The sequence below is a fragment of the Glycine soja genome, chromosome 3 (genome assembly GCF_004193775.1).
Source record: "Glycine soja cultivar W05 chromosome 3, ASM419377v2, whole genome shotgun sequence".
Lineage (NCBI taxonomy): Eukaryota > Viridiplantae > Streptophyta > Magnoliopsida > Fabales > Fabaceae > Glycine > Glycine soja.
In genome coordinates, this window is record NC_041004.1 from 31,731,797 (window position 1) to 31,757,173 (window position 25,377).

General features: G+C 31.8%; 1 protein-coding gene and 1 pseudogene across 1 annotated transcript; both read right to left on the reverse strand.

The window, feature by feature from the left end:
- Window positions 1-8,942: 8,942 nt before the first annotated feature.
- On the reverse strand, window positions 8,943-12,130 carry LOC114406454. The gene is made up of 2 exons (XM_028369160.1): window positions 11,811-12,130; window positions 8,943-9,591 (listed from the first exon to the last, which is right to left on the reverse strand). Exons 1-2 carry the CDS (start codon window positions 11,905-11,907, stop codon window positions 9,008-9,010), a joined length of 681 nt encoding a protein of 226 aa, XP_028224961.1. The 5' UTR covers window positions 11,908-12,130; the 3' UTR covers window positions 8,943-9,007.
- Window positions 12,131-17,478: 5,348 nt separating this feature from the next.
- Window positions 17,479-24,049, reverse strand: LOC114405136 (annotated as a pseudogene).
- Window positions 24,050-25,377: the final 1,328 nt, after the last annotated feature.

The following is a 25,377-nucleotide window of genomic DNA, read 5'->3' on the forward strand; positions in this document are numbered from 1 at the left end:
ACATAATCTTTAATTAAGAAAAAAAATAATCATTAAAAACTCAATTTCTTTTTAATCCTAAGTCTAATTTTATTTTAAACTTTTGGAGTTTAAAAGACACAAAACTTTGTCTTTTTTTTCCCATTATGAAAACCAAATTGATATATGGCACAAAACAAGGTAAAAATTCATTTTCTTTAACCCTACTACTTACTAAGTTTAAGTCTATGGATTAATAACACAAACAAAAATTCCTTTTTCCCTTTTTTTCCCCGATAAAACCCGAAGCTTATATTAAAAGGAGCAAAAAAGTTAATTTTTTTGTTTCCTATTATGAAAACCGAATTGATGTATGGCACAAAACAAGGTAAAAATTCATTTTATTTAACTCTACTTCATACTAAGTTTAAGTCTATGAATTAATAGCACAAACAAAAATTCCTTTTTCCCTTTGTTTTTCCTATAAGAACCGAAGGTTATATTAAAAGGAGTAAAGTCAATTTTTTTGTTCATTTTATCTTGTAAATGAGCTAATAAGTCTAAAACTATTGTAGATCAAAGCAACATATAAATCTAAATAAGGAAAAACTAGTCTCCCTTTTGTTTCTCAAAGTGGCCGGGAGCCTTGGAGGGGAAATAATGTGTCTTCAAGTCAAGGGAACCCATAGTGAACCTCTCTTTGTGTACATAAATGCAGTGTACTAGTGTCCTACACTTTGAGCATTAGTCATGTCCAAGGATAGTGTTCATATTAGAGTCTGTGATTCATAGGTAATTACCGAGGAACAAATTTCTCTAAACAGTGGAAAACCTGCCACCTTCTATATAGCACAGACGGCTATTGCTTCGTGCACCTCCCAAGTTGTTTCATGCACCTCCTTTGTGGCTTCTGAAAAGGTCAATCCCGAATGTAAAATTACATTTTGGAATGCATCCCTTTTTTGGCTTCCAGAATAACCAAATGGAAAGGTAAAAAAATTCTGGAAAGGATGCAGGAAGCAACTTGGAGGTGCAGAGTGTACATAAAAAAAATTGGTTATCATCAGTCATCATGCAAGGAATAAGAATCCACAAGGCCCCAATGAAGTAAACATTCACGCTTCAAACATTAACATTAAGAATAAGTAGGCACTTGCTATAGCATCAGAAATTTCACTCCAACTAGCATTTATATATGATTTCCCATCCTGGGCCAACTACTTGAGTGACAAATTTAAGTTTTGGATAAGTAGTTCTGTAAGCACTAAGCACCAACTAAATAGGGGTGGGGTGTTGTTAGGTGCATCCAAAGATTCGTATAAGTCATACGATTATCTAATTCATATTTTTTTTAATTATAAATAGATTATTTTATTTTTGTTTTCAAATAGTTATTGTTTTTAAAAAAAATAGGCAAAGGGGACATATTTTTGGTTATTATATTTAACTAATTAAGGAATTATAGTTTTTTTTAAGTTGCTTTTTAAATAGATAATGGTTTTATTTTTTTAATTATAAATATTTATTATAATTTTTTCTTTGAAATAGTTGTTGTTTTTTAATTATAAATATATTATTTTATTTTTTTAAAATAGTTATTGTTTTTAAATAAAAATAAATTATTTTGAATTATGTTTTTAAATAGTTATTTTATTTTTTAATTATAAATATATTAATTTAATTTTTGTTTTTAAATAGCTATTTTTTAATTATAAATATATTATTTTGAATTTTTTTCTAAATAGTTATTTTTTTTCTTTAATTAAAAATATATTATTTTGATTTTTTTAAATAGTTGTTGTTTTTTAATTATAAATATATTATTTTATTTTTATTTTTAAATACATGTTGTTTTTTTAATTCTAAATATATTATTATGATTTTTATTTTTTAAATACTTATTGGTTTTTTTAATTATAAATATATCATTATGAATTTTGTTTTTAAATAGTTATTGTTTTTTAATTATAAATATATTATTTTGAATTTTGTTTTTAAATAGTTATTCTTTTTTAATTATAAATATATTATTATGATTTTTTTAAATAGTTGTTGTTTTTTTAAATTATAAATATATTAATAGAACTATTATATATTAGATTTTTGTAAAAATAATAGGCAAGGAGACATATTTTTTGTTATTTTATCTAATTAATTAATTATAGTGTTTTTTTAAGTTGCTTTTTAATAAAGAATTTATTTTGATTACATAAAATTAATTATATATATATAAATTAATTTTTTATTTATGAATTATTAAATAGTAATTGATTGAATTATTGTTTAAATTTTGACATAAATTGTTATGATGGTTTAAATTTGTATTAGAACTAGAGGTTTTGGTCGGGCTTTAGACAGGACTATAGGAAGAGCCATGGGAGAAAAGTAAATCATGATTAAGATGAAACTCCCTAGCGGCGAAGGCCCACGGTATCTACACGTTGGCAACGGGAAGTTGCTCTTGTTGCTGAGGATGTTCATCAAGTGGATGACGCAACTAACGAGGTCCACAAACAACCTCAAGAAATAGTTGTTGATGATGAAGTTAATGATGCCCAGGGTTTTCCAGGCAGATCGCATGACACATCAGTTCTGACTGTCTATGTTAATCATGTTGTAGTCATTATTTGGAATGAGGAGGTATTTATATTTTTAAGTAAATTATATTTTAATAAGTATTTGTTATTATTGTTAAAATGATTTAATTTTTTTAGGATCGTCCTGAATTGAATCTATCCTCCCATGGAAGGAAGGTTCATAAATTCGGCAGACCTGATTGAAGGATTAATTGCTGCCACAGGATTAAATCATCTGATTGCATGCTCCTTGAACACTAGAGATCGGGGACTTATATCGGCTTTTACGGAGTTGTGACACAAGGAAATGTGCAGTTACCATCTTCCTATAGGAAAGGTGACTATCACCCTCGATGATGGAGCCTCTTTGCTTCATCTGCTCATACAGGCGCCTTCCATAGTTTCGAGACTCTTCATGTTGATGAAGCGGTGTTGTTGTTAGTCAAATTACTTGAAGTGAGTGCAGATGAAGCAAGAGCTGAGACAATACAGTGTCATGGGACATATATTCGACTATCATGGCTATGAGACATTTATCGTAACAAATGTGATGTCACGCACTGGACTGTAGCAACTCGAGCTTATCTGTTGCATTTGTTAGGTTGTACTCTTTTTGCTAACAAGAGTGTAACACACGTGCATGTGGTGTTCTTGGACGCCTTTCGAGACCTCACCCAGAGCGGAAGCTACATATGGGGAGTTGTCGTCCTAGAGCATATGTACAACAATTTGAATGATGTGTCTAAAAGCAGTAGTAGACAACTTTCCAGATATATCACACTATTACGGGTAATTATAATTGATTTTTTTTTTTGTTCTTTGATGTTGACTATTGTACTGATTTAATTTTTTTGTTTTGAAAATATGTGTAGTGTTGGATTTATGAACATTTTCCATCTGTTGCTGAAGCAATTACTGCTGAAGATTATCATTAAAGAAAATCATGTGTCTGCCGCTGGACCTCTGGGAAGGCATTACCAGTGTTGACGTATCGAAAGCGTCTAGATCGATTGGCGTCTCATGGCGTTTGCTGGATGCCTTATGGTGACCACTGTGCAGTTAGAGAGTTCGAGTTGATTTCTTTGTTTTTCGAACATATCCGATGGGGTCTAGTTGTTGTCATACACCAACTAAAGAGGGTTGTGTGGCAGTTTGGGTATATTCAGACTATTCCTCCACACTCTCTGGGTTTAAGATTATGCTTAGAAGATATTGACGACAGATGAATGCATTTCTCTAAGTACCTTGCACCGGTGGGTGAGATTTGTGTTGTGCCTAGAAAGTGTGCACCAGACTACATCCACTGGTTCTACATGATTTCTCATCCCTTCATGAGGCCGGCACAACCCAAGGATCCAGTTAGACATCCACTTGTCGTGTTAGATGACACATATGTGGAACCATATATTCCTCAGTACCCGGTGGCGACAACAGCTATGAAAGAAGCACCTGCACATGCACCTTCTCATGTAGTGGTAACATATATATATATATATATATATATATATATATATATATATATATATATATATATATATATATATATATATATATATATTCATATTACTCTGATATTCATTTTATTTAAACATGCAATATGTATAAACCTTATTTGTTGTTGTGAATGTCATAAAAGGCTTGTCAAGCAATAGCTGAAAGGTTGGAACAGTTGTTCAACCTAAGGATAATGACTGAAGGCATAGAAGCATACAATGTCATGGAAGACTACCTAAGGATCGCTAAAGGTGTGACTGCGGATCGCAATATATATGTGCGGTCGTGACGAAGGCAGCATATGGAAGACGTATGAAGACATTTAAAATTTTTTAGGAAATGTGTAGACAATGTTTATCATTTTATTTTATTTGACAACATTTTTATTTTACCAATTTTATTTGACATCTTTTTTATAGGTCATGAATTAAACCATAAACCCTATATTCCACACGTAACAAAATTTTTAATGAGTTTTGAATTAACACTAAACCCTGGTTTTCAAGTAGTAGTTAACTCTAATAACGCGCGTAACACTAAACCCTAGGTTTTATAATATACCTAAACCGTTTCAAAGTAAAGTTTAATAGATAATTTTATGAATTTCCAACGAAATAATTATATATTAATGTAGTACATGACAATTACATAAGTAGCTAAATCTTCACTCTTCACTTAAATCAACATAGTCTGTTTTCAACATCAACAAATTTTTGTACTGCTACATTCTACTAATATATGGAGTTGACCACTGCTTTGCATGAGAATGACAATGTCTAGACCATAATAAAGCTAGAGGCGGTAAGGGACAACAATCTCTTAAAAAAACATGTTACATATGCACAAACAATTCCAAATTATTATAACACAGTTTATTTCATAAATTAAAAAACAAAATAATTGTCATACACATGACTGATACATATTACGCGATGCACAAAGAATTTGTTGGTGATTGACTTCTAAGAGGAAAAAACGTCATGTTTTGTTGGAAAGACAGAGAAATAAGGATAACACATCCCATATCGGTTATATTCATCCATTTATCCATGGTAACTTGCATGTTATAGTTATGATTACATTTATTTAAACTAAATTTGAACTAAAAAAATAACAAAAATTACATACCATGGATAATCCATCAACAAGTAGGGATCACTTTAGTTCCTCAAATATGACAAGTTCTTTAAGCAAATGGTTGCACACCAAAGACCATGAATCTTCACCATACCTAATAACGCAATAATTGCATGATATCCACAACTACTGTCAGCTTTGACATCGACAATGTTTTCAATGGAATCATGAATGCATGGATGAAGTTGATCCAACATCGACATAGTCCTTCTTGGAATTGCTTGGTCTGATGATGATGCACTACGTTTGACTGAAGAATTACTATTTTGCACAGAATGTAAAGCATTAACATACTCCCAGTAAGACAGATCATGCTTTGTTGATCTTTGACGTTTGGTCATTGGTTTCTTCTTAGCACCTTTAGTGTTGACCTTTTCTGGAGGAGGACATATAGAGTTTAGATCAGGCTTGGCAATTTCTCGGAGTTTACTCTTTAGAGTAACTTTGCCACAAATATCAAGTTCTTCAAACCGCTTGGATATGGTTTTCATCTCTTTTGTTATGCTAACCTCGGACTCAGATAACCCTTGGTTTGAAAGACTTAGCCTCTATCAAAACATATGGATTGTCTCGAGTGGTATGGTATCAACAACATATCTAGATAGCTCACATGCACATGGAAGACCGTGAGTAGTTCTCATGACACATCCACAACGAGAAGGGTTTTTGCCATCATAATGTACACGCTCAAACTCAGCAACAATCTAATTTATAGCATACCTTGATACCATGTCAAGTAGTCTCTTGTATAAGGTAACTTTAAAAACATGTTCAACCACATGTGTACTTGTCTCAAAAGATGCCTTAATTTTAGTGTGTTGCAGCATGATCATGTTGTTCATGGCTTCCCAAACACTACATAGGTCTCCAAGACTATTCTGTAATAGTCTTTTTAAAGCCCAATAACCAAATTCAACCCTGCATATGAAATACACAAAAAACAATAAACATATACAAGTATTTTTATCCATTAAGTCTTAAACCCTAATAAAAAATGACAATTTTCATACCTATTTGTTGTTGTGTTTCCTAAGTGCATCACCTTATTCTTTCATGCTTTAACAAATTTTTCTTTGTGGGGAATTATCTATGTTTGGTTACCATAGTCAACAAACATTGGCCCTGGTGAACAAACAATTTCAAACTTTTTAAGGCAATCATCTAACTGATCCTTGGAAAGACAATCAACCAAACTCCCCTAGGCATCTATCATATAATCTCATGCATTTTTTTGTCCAACCAGAGATTTACATTTTTCCTTGACATTCTTGTCAATGTGAAACCTACACAACAAGTTGATACACTCAGGGAATACAATTTTCACTGCATTCATCAATGCTAGATCTCTGTCGATAACAATAACTCCAGGTTGGGCATCACGTCTGAGAAAAAGACCTCAAAACCATTATAGAACCCATACCACATTATTTAAGCATTCTCCTTCCAAATAGGCAAAACCAACAGAGAATGTCATCCCCATTGGTGTCACACCAAAAAGTCAAGTAATAGGAGCCTGTACCTGTTTGTTTTGTAGGTATTATCTATCGAAAATATCAACTTACATCATTGCATAACATCACTGCATCAGGATGACATCAGAAGATATCACGTACAACATCTTCATCCTTTAATATATGCCAACGAATATACCGATCTCGTTCAAGAAGCTTCATTAGTTGTTGCATTTCAGTATCGCTGCCTCTTATGGAAGAACGATATGCATTTCTTGCATTGAATATTTGTTTGATTGTTGTATAACTATTGGGCATTGTGCTCCTTCAGTGTTAGCAGAATATTTCTTGGTTTCACCATTGACTTTGTCATATTAACAATAATTATCTTTTCATCCTTAGTCAATCGACCATCGTATGGATGTCCAACTAATGTATCTCTTCTTACAAAATCTTTCTTCTTGGACCTATATTGACCACTCCTTTCACAACCAATTAAGACAAATGAAGTCCCTCTCATACTAGTGTTTGTGTATGACCTCATAATGACGGTCACAAAACTAATTTCATAAGCAACAGCTCGAGCCGAATTCAAAACATCATCACAGGTAACAAACACCTACAATGCAATCCAAACATCTTTACTCTTCAACAAGCATTCAATAACTTACTTTAACAACATAAAATCGTATTAGTACCTGAGAAATATTGAACGCATCATAACAATCAACATGTTATGATTTCACACCAGCTTTGTCTTCATTTTGTTCATTCATATCAACTTCTTCAGACATTGTACTATCATGTATCCATTGATCTTCTTCTATTTTAACAAGATATTAAAAAATTTCAATCACAAACAAACGATCCCTAACCGCACCATACATATACTATCACGCAAAACTCTAGGTAATTTTTTACTGCATATAATAATATAAAATATTAAAATTGATAACCCTATATATTAAAAACCAATAACATCAACTTTTTTTACTTAAAATTGATAACCATATAATACATAAAAAATTATAACCTAACCATATGTACTAAAATAAATTATATTATTGAACTTAATTCTAATTCATGAAATTATAATCACAAAAAATAATCAATTTTAGACCACAACAACTCAAATAAATTATACATAAATTATAAGTGTAAAATATTTTACAATTAATACAATTTCTAAAATATAAAAATAAATACTTACAAATTAATTATCAAACTATAATTATTTAAAAATATTTAAAATAATAATACTAATTACATTTCAAATAAACAAATAATTTATTTACACATTAATTTTTATAACAATCAAAATAATATATTTATAACTTAATAAAATTAAAAACAATAAATATTTCTTTTAATTAAAAATAGTATTATAAATCCGTATAACTTATACGAATTAACCAATCCGTATGAGTTATACAGATTGACAATCCGTAAGTTATATAAAACATACGGATTAATGAATCTGTAAGTTTGATATAACTTACGAATTCTTTAATCCGTATATTACGCATAAAATAAAAAATAAATAAATAACGTACTTTCGTTAACAATCACCACTTGCCAACATACCTCCGTAACACTTTCATCTCGATCCAAGCGATCACAATGCACCTCTCCTCTCACAAAAATAAAAAAATTAGAAGAAACCAAGAAAATGAACGAATGAATGTGTTACAGTAAAAAAAAAAAACTTAAAAAGAAGAAATCAGGTAGGAATATTTTCGGAATACCCGTTTATTGCTGGGGGCACACAAGCAATATGGCTGGTGCGCCTAGCAACACCCACCAAACAGTTAGCTCCACAAGATAAAAGAAGTCAATTATGCCTTGAGTATTTTACTTCCTCCCATGGCTTTCAATTACTGTTTGCGACCGCAATTGTAACCACACAAGTCACAATTTCTCACATTGTCAAAGATTGTAACAAAACTTCAACCACAACCACAAAGCAATTGAAAGGCTTGCTTTTCTACTTCTAAATTTTCAGCAGTTCTAATATTTAAGTACTCCATCAATATCATTTTCATATTAAAGGGACCCAAATTAAAGAATATCTTGACCAGCAAATCTATTGTCGAACATATGCTGTAATTTTGAGATGACTTATTTTGAGATTGTTAAATAGGTGTGACATTTGCAAGTTCCTCTAGTTTTAATTAAAAAAAGAAACCAAAAAAGTGTAACTAATCTATAAAATTTGTTAGGCGCCAAGCCTCTATTATTTTATCTTCACAAAGCTTGTGTGAAAAGCTGCCTTAAGCATAAAAATCACAAGTGAAACACAGCACACATAGTAAACAATTTAAAAGAATGACCAAAACAAAGAAAACCAATTCAAGAATTGTCGCGTGAAGATCTGGCATTATTGTAAGTTGATTACAAAAGTTTAAACAGCAAAATGGACACATAACACATGAAAAAGATGTTAAAAAATGCAACACTACTTTTCTGCCCCCCACTGCATGGAGTAGTGCTCCCACTATAACACCCCTTTTTTTGCTGGATTCCTGCACCGCGATTTTCAAGCACAAATGTAGTGTTTGTCTGTCCATTGCTAAACAAAACACACCAAAAGAAAGGCCCTTTGTGGAGTCCAACCAGGCCAACTCCCACCTCAGTATGTGATTTGTTTTTCAGAAGAGACAACGATTTCTTATCTTTAATGAGAACTTCAGAAAACACTAGCAATGGCTCGATATACTTTCTTTGACAGCCCACAATGTGTCCGGTTATGGTGCCAAAAGTCGGTAGCTCTACACCGCAGTTGGGAGCAAATACTTCAGTGAAGTCATCTTCAGGAGGTCTGCAGTTTACAACATTGTTTTCAGTGCAGTTCCCTTTGCATAATTCGACGTATTGTAAGGCCATGCACCCTAGACCAGGGCTGTCATTCAAGCGAGGAAGCTTTTCATCCGTTCGATTCTTGTTTATAATGTCAACTATGTCACTGGCAGGGTTTCCTGCGAGAGAAAACAACCAGCTGATTTCAGAGATATATAGTAAATGTGCATGCACATACATATGCATGAAGATTATGTTTATACTGTTTCCATTCAACTTCCTTGATCTTCAGATTGATTCCTCATATATGATGAAAGTATGATTCAAATTTGCACCAAATTAAGAATACATTACAGAACCAGATTCTGTTGACACTATTTAAATAAAATGAATCATTGAAAAACTGATGCATAGCTCCACCATATGTCCTTATTGAAGTAAACCTTTCCAGTGAATTTGTCTTCTAGTTCTACCTACTGACCTACTTGTATTCCTGGGCAGATACCAACACCATAGTTCTACCAAAAACCATAGATGGATATGTGCTTTTCAGTAGAAGTGCATCCTCCACTGCAAATTATTTCTAACCAGTCTAACAGAAAAAAATATATACATGGCCTATTGGGTTTACAAAATAGATTTGCTAACCTAAATGGGACTCTATTGTCAGTATAACAACGAAATACTTTGGCATCTAAAATGATTGTTAAAAAAATCAACATCATTGCCTAATGGTTATAAAAAAAAGAAGATACATATTCACATTATACCTCAAATACTTCAATTTCCTACATCATCTTGTTGCTCATGTTTGGTATTAGAGATAAATTCTTTAGATGATGTAAGAACACATTAAGTACTGTACTAACTTTTAAACCCTTAGAAGTAGTGTGGTTAACACTCTAGTTTTAATCGTAAAGATGCCAAACCAATCTAGCTTCTCAAGGAAACCAATGTGACATTTTAACAAACATATTTGAGCATTCTACAAGTTAAACAATCTGGTCATGCAAGACGTAGCAGCAGGAATGTTCCTCAACTTCTGAATCAGAGAAGCCAAAGATTAAATCACATTAATTGAAAAAGAATTTGGATTGACTGATTTAGTCTCTTGAAATTCAGTAATTAATTCAAAGGCATCGTATTCAGAGTTCAACCTTCTGTCAAAACTCGTCAATCTAGCTTCTAAACATAGATAGGATTAGGCACACATTAAGGATGGAAGTGAGTTAGGCTAAGCTAGGCTTTATAAAGTTCAAGTCTAGTCTACATACCACCATACCTTGTTGAGATCCCATGTCGACTATAGATATAACCAAAGTAGAGCTAATAGAGACTTGGGCAATCCACATCTAATAAGCTAGTTTTGGGATTGAGTTAGGTCCAATCCAAATTCAAGATGGTATCAAGCAAATAGAAGATCTAATGTTGGACCACTTGCAACTGTCCAAAAAAATTACCTGGATCCACAGCTTTCCCAATGCAATCTATCTAGTGTTATGCTTTAAAATTATAAACAAATAAACAAAGGGATTGAAATTGAACATCTGGATATGTAAATGGTTAAACAACATTAAAAACAATAATGGAAACATGCACAAATAGGCCAATGCTGAATGTTGTAAGTTCAATATACAAATATTAAACCTTGCTATTTCCAAATACATATTTAGAAGTTAAGTATTTGATTTCCATCCTGAAGCTCTCTTCTACATACTTCTATCAGCTATCACACTGATTCCCCGTATTTTTCCACTAATTTCAAAACTGCTGCATGAATCCTCAGCAAAATTTCAGACTACTAATAAATAAGCAAGGACCCTTACGAGGAAACCATACACAAACAAGCACTTAAGCAGTGACAGATCTATTTGAAACATGGCAAGTTAATATATGACTAACAAGAAGCCTTTACTAAAATCTCTCATTAAACGAGTATACCAATAAGGAATCAAAGATCCAGAACAAGATGGAAACTTTCAAAGCCTAAAGACAAAAGCAATTTTGAACTTAAATTAAGGAGCTTTTGGAATACCCATTATACCAGCCATGTCAAAAGTACAAGTAACTAAACCCAGAGACAAATATCAGAACAAGATGGAAACTTTCAAAGCTTAATGACAAAAACAAGTTTGAACTTATATTAAGCAGAGCTTTTGGAATACTCATTATACCAACCATCTCAAAAGTACAAGTAACTAACCCCAGATCAGAACAACCTTGCAGAATCACCAAAAATAGAGAACAAAAACACACATAATCAAGGGCAACACTTGTTACTTATCAGTCATGCCTACATTGTCCTTGTAACCAAATAACAGTCAAAATGCTCATAGACACTTAAAAATGTTCAAAAAGAAAAAACATAAAAGAAAGAAAAGAATGTAACTTTACTTACCATGGATGTGGTGGGAGAGAACAAGAGCTGGCAAAAGGAGACAACAACAAAAGAAGTGCAACAACACACAGCAACTGAGGTTGTTCTTCATCATCATATGCTATGCTATGTATGATTGTATGGTGAACCAACAAAAAAAAAAAAAAGAGTTTTGCTTTAGCAGCAATGTGAAACAAAGTGAGTGGAGAAAAGGGGCATCTCAAGTTGAAGGAAAGACTAAAAAGTTGATGAATCGGCTTAAATGGAGAAGATAGGGAAGAAAGGTGTTACTGGATATGGGTTTGCAGTGCAAAGAGGACACAAAAGGACTCAAAGGGGGTCCCATGTAGCCGTTATCTCTTCTGTCATTCAATATTTTCCTAAAAATGCTACGCATTTTCAACAAATGTAATTCACTGGGTCCCATATGGTTCCCACATTACTGTGATTATGTTGCCAAAGATTTTTAGTGAATTTTTAATTTGATTTTTAGTGAAATTTTAATTTGATTTTTCATCTTAGTTCCATTCATCTTCTACCAATAATATTATTAGTTGTTGGTATGAATGATATTAGATTCAATTATTTTAAGTAAGATATCAGATTTAAATGTTATACATAAAAAATATAATTAGAATAGAAAAAATTTTCTGAACTTAGTGAGTCAAATTCTCCAATAAAAATTAATTATTAATAAATATTTTATATCAATACTATAAAAAAAATAATCCATCCATCCATTTTTCTTATTGACATACGGATCCTCTGCAGCTGGGCAATAACTGCAGGAGGTGCAGTTTAATCTGTCACCATACATTCTTCTCTATTTGACTGTTTTATTTTTCAATTAATATTTTATGTAAGTTATGCATTAATGGTTAAGATTCATGTAGATTAAAAAATATCAAAAGCATCTACCTCAATTGATTCAATTGGTTTGAATAATATATGTTAGTGTTATAATTTATAAACTAACTAACACCGTATTCAATGTAGGTAAAAGATGGACTGTTGAAGATTATTTTTTTAACAAAAATATTTTAATAAAATTAACTTTTAATAAATATTATTATCTTGAAATAATGATTCTTCTTCATCTGTACAAAAAAATTTAAATGTGGATCAATTGTTGGCTGATAGACAATTAAAAAAAATCATGCATGAAGATAAAATAAACATAGATTGAGTTGTTTGATAGAGAATTTTTTTGACAAATATTGTCATATTAAGAGAGTTTAACTTATTTAATCGAACAAAATGTGAGTTATAATAAAAAATAGACAATTATTCTGTACATTAAACAATTTTTTTAGTTTAAATAAAACATCGTAAATAATTTATAGTTTAAAAAGGATAATTAAAAAAATATTTCTATAATATAAGTTATTAAAATTTAGATAAAAAATCGATTCAAATAATTTGGAAATTTTAAAATAAAATAAAATGAGATTAAATAAATATAAAACCACAGATCATTAGAAAAATGAAAGCATGATAAAAAAAATTCTTGTTTAAAAGCATAAATTATATTTATATAAGTTGATTATTTCTTAATTTTACTTTTACGTCATACTTATCATAACATATAATTATTATATGTTAATAAAAATACATAAAAATGTGAATTTTTATTTTAAATGGACTAAGAATAACATCACTATTTATGTATTCTTAAAATATTAAATATACTTGTTAAGAAAAATATAAATAATGTTTACTACTTTTTAATAATACAGTCAATTATGATCGTTGGATTCTCATTTTTGGTTACAGATTTGGTGGTGATAATACTTTACAATGTACCCAAATCCTGTCAATATATGATCTATAACTAGGAAGACCATTTCATAGCTTGTTTGTATATAACAATGGATACAGGAATTGAGTAAAAGGAATAAGGAACTTCCTATAAAAGCTATTGAAACTTATCAAAAGTGTATTGGGAATTTAACGTTTCTCATTTTAATTGGTACAAAGAGATAAATTATGAATCAATTCATACAAAGTTATTTTAACTTTAATAGTTTAATGTTTCATACTTTGATTTTAACACATGTAAAGATAATAAAAAATTTATAAATTTTATTTTATTTTTAATATAAAAGTAAATAAAAAAAAAAGATTTAGTAACTCATTTATAGTTACAAATTTTTGTCCTTTAAGTTCCTCAACTTAAAAATACCTCTTTTTAGTCTACGCATAATTTTTCATCTTTTTTAGTCTTCAGACATATTATTTTAAAAGTTTAATATATACACACTTATATTATTATTCAACTACAACTTATTATTTGAATTATTTTAAGATAATTATTTTAAAAGTCAGCAAACATATCTTATATGATAAATTGTGATTGTATGATTATGTAAAACTTTTTAAATTATAAGTACATATTTTTTTCGTATTTTAATTCCTTTAAATTTCTATAATGAGGATTACAAGGAATTAAAAATGATACACGTGAAGATTAAAAAGAAATGTTTTTAAGTATGAGTATTGAAAGAGATAACTTTTGTAACTCTTAGACTAAAGGAGTAGTTAACCCTAAAAATAAATATTGGAGGCACAAATTCAATTTACTCATTTGCCATATATCCTTTGTAGATTTTATGCAGAAATGACCACAAGTCACGAGTTAACATAATCATTCATTAACAAATATATAAGCGTAGCTCCAAATTAATTTGTGTACATTGACATGAATATAACCTATCTGAAGTAACATACTTGATGCACATACATACATGCACAGTACATGAATTTCTTCTGCTTTGGGGGTATTAGGATACAATGAACACCTAAAAGTATCCCTCCATTTCAGTGCTGGCCGTGAACTGTACAGATCAAAATTGCTATTATATATACTGAAACAATTTTAACTTATCTCTTGTGTAGAATTCCTTTTTGGTATCATTATCCATGCCATCTCATGAAATCTTTTGACCCCATTTTTCATCTTCTCAAGAACACTCAAAGGGATCTCATGATTGACCACCTGAAAGAAACCCCATGTTTCAGATGCTTCCTTGACTATGTCAGAAAGCCCGTGGCGTTTGTCTATATATATATATATATATACATATATATCTGCCAGGTCTATAACTGGAATAATTAACATTGCAAGTGTTGCCTAAATTTGAGGCTTTTTTTCTCAAATTTGTCAGGTTGGTGATGGAATAAGATAGGGACCTTCTTAGCACCTACATCAACAAGCCCTTTCACACCAGCTTTTGTTTCATCAAATATAATGCTTTGCGTTCACTCAATATAAATTCATATTCTGGCTTAGTTGTCACTTCCATTTTTCTTCTATTAGTAGTTGTCTTGGAACTAGAAGTATGAGTAGAAGATCCAAGGAAGATAGAGAAAAAGACAAGTGTTTAGATTGGTCTATGATATCCTTTTGGATATTCTACTGCTCTAATAGTTAATGTGTGATGGAGAATGGTTAGAGCAAGCTGCAACAGAAACGGTCCCAATGGTCACCCCATCTCTCTTGGATTGTGAAACGTTCATAATTAGACAAAATAGTTGAGTCATCTTATAATTGGTTTGCATATATAATGTCACATGAGCTGACAAAATCGTCAACTCATCTTGTTGTTCGTTGTTGGTTACAACGGAAAGTATTTCTTAAGAAAGTATAATCTATATTATATATAAGAAAAATTTCGGGATTGCCCTTATTGATAAAAAAAACATTGCAGAAAATTGGATAAGCTAATTTGATTATATACAAGAATAATGATATTTGAAAACTCTCATTTTTTTTCTATTTCTATCACATCATATCAAAGAATCACCTATATATTACTCACTCCTATATATATATAAAGAAAAGAGAGATCAAATTAAATTGGTATAACTTTGATAAATTATTATATTATTTAATAACTTTTAATTGAATAATATTTTCTTAAATTGTTTGATTAATTTTTTTATACATAAATTATATATACAAAATTTAATATTAGTCTAAAAAATTGTTATCTCATTCATAGATATTAAAACTAACATAATATAAACTTTTTAAATTATATTGGATCATTTAATTATGTTCTTATTACAGTTTAATTTTTTAAAAATTTGACAAATACAATCTTGATAATATATAGATATAAATCAATTGTTTGATCAATAAAAATCACATTCTATATTAATTTATAAAATAATATAATTATTTAAATTACACCCCTACATTCTATATATAATATAGGGATTTGTTAACCTATCCACCCTTATATATTACTTTAGTTTATTATTAATTACGTGAGGGGGTTATTTGGCATCATATTCTATCTGATTGATGAGTGGTCTAACAACAACAAAACCTTCTAATATTGTTTGAGAATAAAAATGATTGAGCTAAAAAATGAGTAACACTAACAGAATTGCATAGAAATATTCCAAATTTCATAAAATGATTTATTTGTCTCTCTTTAGATGCACACAAACCAGATTGCATATTGGGAGACTACATAAGCTCCCACCCTAGATCCTAGTTGGAGTGGCAAACAATAAGATTTCTAGATTCTAATTGACTTCTTATCTAATGCTTTATCATGTTTCCTTTGGGATAGTTTTCTTAACAAACAATCTCTTCCAAGCAAAGCATGCTGATTGATAACCAATTCTTGCTTCCATAAAATCACTCTTAGATAAATATTTGTTGGTATAGATAGTACAAGAACCACGACCCTCTTGAGCCCATGAACTTAAATGATCACAAACATGTACAGGATGCTTTCTGTCTCGTAAAACTCAATTAATCACAAATAAAATTAGTCTGAGATGTGCGAATTCACATTGCCCCATCAAGGACTTACCCAGTGTAATGCAAAGTCCCCCGAGATATAACTGACTCGTCTCGAAATAATTGGGACAAATATAACTAGCAAGCAAAAATTGACAGTAACCCAAGAGAAGAGGGAGAGGTCTATTTAATTTTGAAAATTTCTCATTTATTTCAGGTAAACGTACATAATTTTTGGAGTTTAAAGGACTATATTGCAATGATGTCATACATATATACACAAATTAATTATCCTGCCTTTTCATAAATTCATGTACATTTAACAAGGGAGTTTAACTCAGTTGGTTAAACACGGGTGTGTGAGTCTTGTAAATCCTCCTGGTATGGTGTTCAATTTCCACCGATAAAAAAAGAAGAAGAAGTCATGTACCATGTCCATCAGAGCTTTTCCTTTTGTACATTTCCTAGATCAAATCCTGTAATGTGTAAGGGCACTAGTACCATCCAGTCCTTTTGCAAAATAGTAGGCTTCATAGTCACCAGTGTTCCTGAATTTGGGAGGATTTTCTTCTGATAATAGTTCCTTTACAGGTCCACAAAACTTTAAGGATGCCTTGGCACTTGGACTGAAAAAGCATGCGACAGATATTCTGGGACCAACATGATTTACAATCACTCTGTGTTCAGCACTCTTCAATCTATCGTTTGTTATAAACTGTAATTCGAACAGACAAACAAATTGGCTACATGGTTACATCTAATAAGTAATAACGCTCATTCAAATAACAATAGATAAAAACAATAAGTCATGTCTCACTAGGTGGGAACAAAACATGGATCAAATGAGTGGTTCTGACTCTATCATTCAATTATAACAAGAAAATGGCAAAATGAAAGCTATTTTGTAGCTGACATTCCCTCCACAAAATGGGGATATATGCATATACTATTGTTTGTTTAGGGGTGAGATCATTGAGGGTTTGAGGGATGTAGGTTATGTAGAAGTACTCAATTTACTCATACAGTAAGGAAACTTATAAGGCACAGAAATACATAGTAATATAGCATCTCTAGCAATGAAGCAAAATGGAAGATTGGATACACAATATAATTTCAAATGGCATGGTTTGTCCTTACAAGAAATGCTAACAACATTCTCTCTAATACATTCTTTCCAACACACTCTATCTAATATACTCCTCCCAGCATATTTTGTATTATTGGTTGAAATTCATGTAAGTCCCATTTGTTCTGTCGCACTCTTGTGATTGTCCTATTTTAGTAGCATTAGCTTATAATACATTATACAGGACAAATTCTTATTACTTCATCGTAAGTGTCGTGCCATGATCAATTGTTTAAGTTAACTTTTATCTTTTCCCAACTTCCCTTAGAAAATGAAGCCATAGATGTAACTAGTATCCATCATACATTAATAAAAGTTGCAGGAAATAACCAAATAACTGAAAACTTGCCTGCAAAAGATCACCGATATTAATTACGAAAGTGCCAGGTACAAGGGGGTATATCAATCCACTTGTCTTCATATCTTACTTGGAGGCCATCAATATGATCCTGGAGAAGCACTGTGAAGAAATCATTGTCTGAATGCATGGTGGTTCCCGTAGTCAAATCTGGTTCAGGACATGAAGGATAATAATGGCAAAGAGCAAATAGCCCCTCAGCACATCCTATATCTTTCAGATAGTTTGGACTCAGACCCAAAGCTTCTGAAAACAACTCAAGCAGTAAAATCCCAAGTTTCATTATGTGCTTCCTGTATTTCAGCAGTATATCTCTGCAAGAGTATGCAATCAATCAGAAGGGTTGAAATTCAATTTTAGACCTTTTCAATTTGTGTCAGTTAGCTTCTATAGTAGTTAAAATTTTCAAACTTCATCTTTTAACATGTTATATTATGTTAAAATGAACACAAGTCGCAGATTAACACAACCTTTGATTAACAAATTTATAAATTTAAGCCTCCAAATTTGTGTACTTTAACCTGAATGAAACCTATCTTTTTTTAGGATGAACTATTAGGAGTTTAATGACCATGCATTGATAGTGTGAAGTTGTTTTATATTGTCATCCAATCACAAACCACTATTGGTATTATTGTATTACTTTTTAAGGCTACTCTAAAAGTCAACAAATTTACCATACATGATGAATTATGATTGGATGAAAATGTAAAACTATCATACACTATCTGTGCATAATTTTTTCCTCATATTTTATACTAATTTCCCAAGGTACCAAGATCTATTGAATAGTACTAATTTCTCAATCTAGCAGATACTTACTATACATACAAACTTGAAGATCAAACCTCTTACCATAAGGGGCATAGTTATCAATTAATCAAGCTACAACATATTGAAAGAAACCTATTTGAAGGAACACATAATTGATACACATACATACCTGCAAACTACAGGAATTTCTTCTGGTTTGGGGGCATCAGGATAATACAAATACCAAAAAGAATCCCTCCAATTGATTGATGGCTGTGAGCCATATAGATCAAAATTGCTTTTATACAGAAAGGATTTGGATCTATCTCTTGAATAGAATTGTTTCTTGGCTTCAGTATCCATCTCATGAAACCATTTGACACCATTTTTCATCTCCACTAGAACACTCAAAGGGATGTCATGATTGACCACCGGAAAGAAACCCCATGTTTCAGATGTTTTCTTCACAATATCAACAAGCCCTAGGCGGTTACTTGGATCTTTGTTAATAATTGCAAGGTCTATGATTGGAATAATATGGCTTGTGTTGCCTATATTTGAAGCCTTCTCAAACTTCTCAGGTTGGTGATGAAGCTAGGAACATCCTTAACACCTGCATCAACGGTAACATCTAGTTTTTTTTTTTTTGTAAAATAAATAAAATGAGTTTTATTTAAAAATTAATAAAATTTTTAGAAATTAAAAAATTAGAGCAAATATTTTTTGTTAATTAAAATAAGGATTTTATAGTATTAGAAAATAAATAGAATAAGATGATGTTTTAGAAAATAAATGGATGTTTTAATTAGTTATTTATTTAATGAAAAAGTAAAATAGAATTTTTTTTATAAAATAATAAAATAAAGAAAAAATAGAGTAAATAATAGCCTCAGAGTACCCTAAATATAGATAGAGTAGGTCAGTTTTTACAATTACCATAAGTCTCTACACTCTTCCTCCCAAATTCGTTATCTTTTCTTACTCTTTCAAAATCCTTTCTTTTTTCGCATACACTCAAATCTATCCCAATAAAATTAAGATATCGGACTTGTTAACTGTTGGATCATCCTGAAATTTGGACAAAACCTTTGGAAATGACTTTCTTTCATTTCCACCGTTCAGATTTTCAAAATAATATTTGTAGAGAGAGAAATGACCTTCACACTGAGACAGTAAAATTAAGACTTCAATCCCTTCTCTTTCTCTCTAACGTTGGGAAACCCTAGTAAAGCAACCAAAGGAAAAGCTTGAGGAATGTTAGGAAATCGCTAGAGACACCGCCATCGCTGCCAGACTACACATGTGAGTCTGCTTAGAAGTAAGGGATGAGTTTATCGCAATTGAGGTTAATTTTGGAGTATTTTTATGCGCTTCAATTTTACCTGTACAATGATAACTACAAATTTCTCATGTTTGCCGGGTTAATTGATGCCCTGATAGGAATTGGATGGTTTAATTGAGTGTTTGACTTTGAATGTTAGAAACATAGAAATTTGAGAATTCTTGATTCTTGCATGTTTTCTTGAAATTGATTGAGGGGTTTTGTTCCCCATTATGTGATCACATTTTTTATGCTATTAACCGAATTAATAAGTGAATGATTATCTGCCTTAAATGTTGAAAGATTGTTATTGTATGATATTATATATATATATATATATATATATATATATATATATATATATATATATATATATATATATATATATATATATATATATGATGTATGAGAAGTGATAATGTGTAAGTGAGAAGTGTGATGGGACATGTGTTGTGAGCAAGTGTGGGATTAATACGTTCCTCAATATGATTATACATGTTATTGTGAAGTGTAAAGTGATGACATTGAGTTGTGAGTTATGAACTGCACAATCACACAACTGTAAGACCCTCTAAGGGCAACGAGTTTTTGCGTGACTATTATTGTGATTGGATCTATTGTGGGAACACGACGAGGTAAATCACTTTGAGACACGATAAGTTAAAATGATTTTGAAAACAAATGAGTAGTTGTGTTTATTGCATAGTTCATAGGTAAAGTTTGTGTTTGTGCCATGTATATATTAATATTGTGTGATATGTATATGATTCATGAGGTGTGATAACGTATTGTTTGGGATTATAACATTGTGGTTAAGGTTGATTTTATATGATAAATTGAGTATGTGTTGAATTGTAAGATACATGTGTAGTGAAGTATTGCATGCATTGAGTTGTGAACTATGAACCGTAAAATCACACGATTGTAAGACCCTTTAAGGGCGACGAGTATTGTGATAGGATCCACTGTGAGAACCTAACGAGTTTAATCACTTTGAGGCGCAATGAGTTAAAATTATTTTGAGATTAATTGAGGAGTCATGTGTTTTGTATAGTTCATAGATAGAGTCTGCGTGTTAAAATGTTTTCTAGGTTGGTCTTGATTCAAGAAGGAGAAGCCTTAACGGACTCTTCAGAGTCTAGGCTTTAGGGGTAAATAGACCCGGTCTGAGTGCTCCTTTAAGACTGTATCGATCCCACATGGTTGGAACATTCTTACAAAAAAGGGTGACCCTGACTGGTCTCTGTTCACGCCCCGGTGTTGCTTGTTATTATGGGTGCGTAAATCTAACCAGCAAGTGTATCGAGTCGTGCAAGTAATAATAAAACGGTAAGAACCGAGTATCAATCTCAAGGAACTTGTTTCATTTGGTGAACTCTCATTCAATTAGCAGACATTGATATAAAGTCATGTAAATAGAATTAAATCAAAGATGTATGTGTTGTAAATCTAAAAGAACTACAAATACGCTTATCAAAACGAGAGCGAAAACAGATAATTTTAACGTTGGGTCCTTCTATTGAGTGCTTGATGTAACTTGATTGTGGCCTCAACCCATCAATGAAGATATTAAGCTGGATAGGCTCGGAGAATCCGTGAGTTGGAGTTTTCCGTAGCAAGCTACGAAATCGTTCCAAGGCTTCACTCAATGACTCATCGGGAAACTAATGAAATGATGAAATAACAGCCTTTCCCTCTGCAATTTTTGACTTAGGAAAATACTTTTTCAGAAATTTTTCCACAACTTCATCCCAAGTCCTTAAGCTATTGCCTTTGAATGAATGCAACCACCTCTTGGCTTCTCCAGATAGTGAAAATGAAAATAAGTGGAGCCTAATAGCATCTTCTAGCACACCAACAATTCTCACTGTGTTGCATATTTCAATGTATGTTGCTAGATGCGCGTAAGGATCTTCATTTGACAATCCATGAAACAAATTGTCCTGTATCAGCTGAATAAAAGAATGTGGATAGGTAATGTTTTACGCCTGAACCTCTGGCCGCGCAATGCTAATGAAAAACTACGACACAATAGAACTTGAGTAGTCTTCAAGGGTTACTCTTCTTGGTTTCTCTTCAGCCATTATGTCGGCTTCAGACACTGCAGTTTTGGATTCCCTTGTTTCTGGAAAACTAGAAGACGACTCAGAAGATCGAGGTTCCTCTAGAAATGGTACTGCCCTTTCTTGCAAAAAAATTTCTCCGCCTTTTTGCGTTGTTTCTTCAGCAAGTAGCTTCAATCTCCAAGTCCAAATCAACCAAATCACCTGCAAAAGATCTACGGCGCATACAAAGCACTAGCAAAAAGAGTGGTTAACCAATTCAAGAGAAAAAAAACAAATTTCTAAACTAACTAAATATTCATACAAACAAATAATCAACGAATAAAGAATTGATGCCTACAAACTAAACTATAGTTCTCCAAATGGGAAGAAGTTCCCCAGCAACGACACCAAAACTTTGTTCATGCCTCGGTGTTGCTTGTTATTATGGGTGCGTAAATCTAACCGACAAGTGTACCGAGTCGTGCAAGTAATAATAAAATGGTAAGAACCGAGTATCGATCTCAGGGAACTTGTTTCATTTGGTGAACTCTCATTCAATTAGCAGACATTGATATAAAGCCATGTAAACAAAATTAAATCAAAGATGTATGTGCTGTAAATCTAAAAGAACTACAAATACGCTTATCAAAACGAGAGAGAAAACAGATAATTAAAATGTTGGGTCCTTTTACTGAGCGCTTGATGTAACTAAAATATTTTTCTCTATTTAATGTTATTTCTGTGTTCTATACTGAAGACTAAAATACCAATCACCGATTTCTCGCGTGAATGGACTAATTCTAATTAAACCTCGTTCTCGAATGTCTCGCCGAACTTAGCCTAATTGAACAACATTATGATCACAACATAACAAAAACTAAAACCCTGCACTCTATGTCTAGCAATGCAGTTATCTAGCCCTGCTCTATCCAGTTCTAAGGATTAATACATTTTCTAATGCTAAAAATCCTAACTTTACACACCAATGGGTGATCAGACCAAAACCATGAAATAATTAAGTGCAGATAAAAGCAATGAACACATAAAACAAATTTAAATAGATAGTTAAGAATTTACATCAAGTTCCAACAGAATTTCCCAACAGAGATACTTAGTCTTCCATCACAAGGCAGCACCTTTAAGCTACAAGATGAGGGTTTAAGAAGAAAATAACAGATTACACAGTAGTGGGGATGTCTCCTCCACCTCTAGGAATCTAGAAATTACTCCTAAACCTACAATCCTCTTGAAAGCTGAGATTTTTGGCTTCCTTGCTATGTTTTGCGCCTCTGTTACGCTCTTTCTTCTTCTTTTCACGCTCTTTCTCTTATTTTTCCAACTTCAGCCTTAAAAAGGGCTTTCTGTCCTCGAAGGCGCACTTAGCGCCATTTTCGCGCTTAGCACAAGTTAGTGATTATCTGCGAAGTGAGTTGGGCGCGCTTAGCGCATGAAGAGACAAAATCCTCACTGAGTGAGCTGATGACGCGTTGAGCACGCAGATGCTTCTCAGATTCTCCCAACTCGCTAAGCGAGCTGAGTGCCTCACTTAGTGCATGACTCTCGCTAAGCGCACAAGCCTCGCTTAGCAAGACACCAGTTGCTAGCCTTCACAAATTTCATCCTTTTTACCTGAAATTGAAGTTGAAACACATTAAATTCATAATGTTGGGCATTTCTATTGAACAAAATTAAGCTAAACCTAAAAATATGTACAATCCTACAAAAATAACCATAAATTGGGGAAAAGACAAACATTTTATAAAACTTTTCTATACAAAAGTTAGTCATAAATGACGACTAATAGTCTCCCTATGATTTTACCTAGTAAGGGTGACCTAACTTACCAATGTGTAGTATGTCTTGTCATGTACTCTGAGGCGGCTGATGAGGTTTTTCATTGACATGATACCACATTTCATATAGGATTGAATCTTAGTGTATCTGTTGTGTAACGTCTGTGTAATGATCACTGTGACTTGTTACGTGATGGTGGGTAATGAATTGTGTGAGTGTGAGATGTTGTGTTGTACTTGAGATTTATTGTTCTGAACATGTGATTAGTATGAAGGTGTGAAATGTGATTTTGTGATTAAATCCTTGAGACAAGTGATGTTACACAATGAGTGATAAAATTACGTGAATTGTGCTAAGTTGAACTTGTTATACTTATATTATATGTGTGTGTGCGCTTTCCGTTATCTCTACCTACCTATTTAGGGATGTGATAAACTCACTCCTGTGTATTGTTTATGTTTGGATCCTACGATGATCTTGAATCTTGTGTTCTTGGGAGAAAATAGTTAGGTCGATGACTTTAAAGAAACTCGTGCTAGAGGACGCCAAGACACAATACTCTGATAGGTTAATTATCTAGAGTTTTGAATGACCTTATTTTGAGTTGGAAATATTTTCATATCCTTAATTGATAAGTTTTTAATTTGGTGATTAATGCTTTGTGTTGGAAATATTTTCACACCAGCTTTTGTTTCATCAAATGCTTTGTGTTGTTCCCATGTTCCTTTTGGTTCTAATCTTGGAGCTAGAAGAGTGAGTGAAAAAGCCGAAGAAGAATGAAGTAGCAGTTAAGACTTAAACATGTGCTTGTGAATGATGGAGGATGATGAAGCAATAATGGTCCTAAACTCTCAATCTTCTCCCACCTCTTTTACACTATACATTATTTAATATATCTATAACTATTTCAGATTAATTAATAATATAGAAGTTTATGGGTATTAACCCGGATTTGTTGTAGTTGCCTTTTACACACATTCACACATTCACACCATTTGCAAATTGAGTTCATAATCAGATTTTAAAATACCAAAAAGTTGTTTGTCTGAATAAATTAAATTTATTTCTTTTAAGTAAGATTTTAAAGTTGAGTATTATAAATAAATATATATAATTAGAAGGAGAATCTTACTAAAAATATCCAATAAGATTCCACAACAAAAATTAATTATTAATAAAATTAGTAAATATTTTATACTAATAATATAATTACCATCATATATAAAATCATATTTAAGACATATATTTGAGATGTAAGCCCTCCAATTTTCACCCAACCACTACAGTTGTTGTGTTGGTTTGCATGATTGCATCTCTTTTCTATACAAGACGACATAAAGACAAGGAATGTAATTTTAAGCAAATCTAAAAATACATTTCCTTTTGAAAACACATTTTCAGTGTTTTTATTTCTTGAAAGCAGAAAACAATAAGTCAA

Coding starts and splice junctions, on each gene's coding strand:
- LOC114406454 (XM_028369160.1), bottom strand. CDS start 11,907: ATGATGATGAAGAACAACCTCAGTTGCTGTGTGTTGTTGCACTTCTTT. Junction 9,592..11,810: donor TCTCTCCCACCACATCCATG/GTAAGTAAAGTT, acceptor TTTCTCTCGCAG/GAAACCCTGCCAGTGACATA.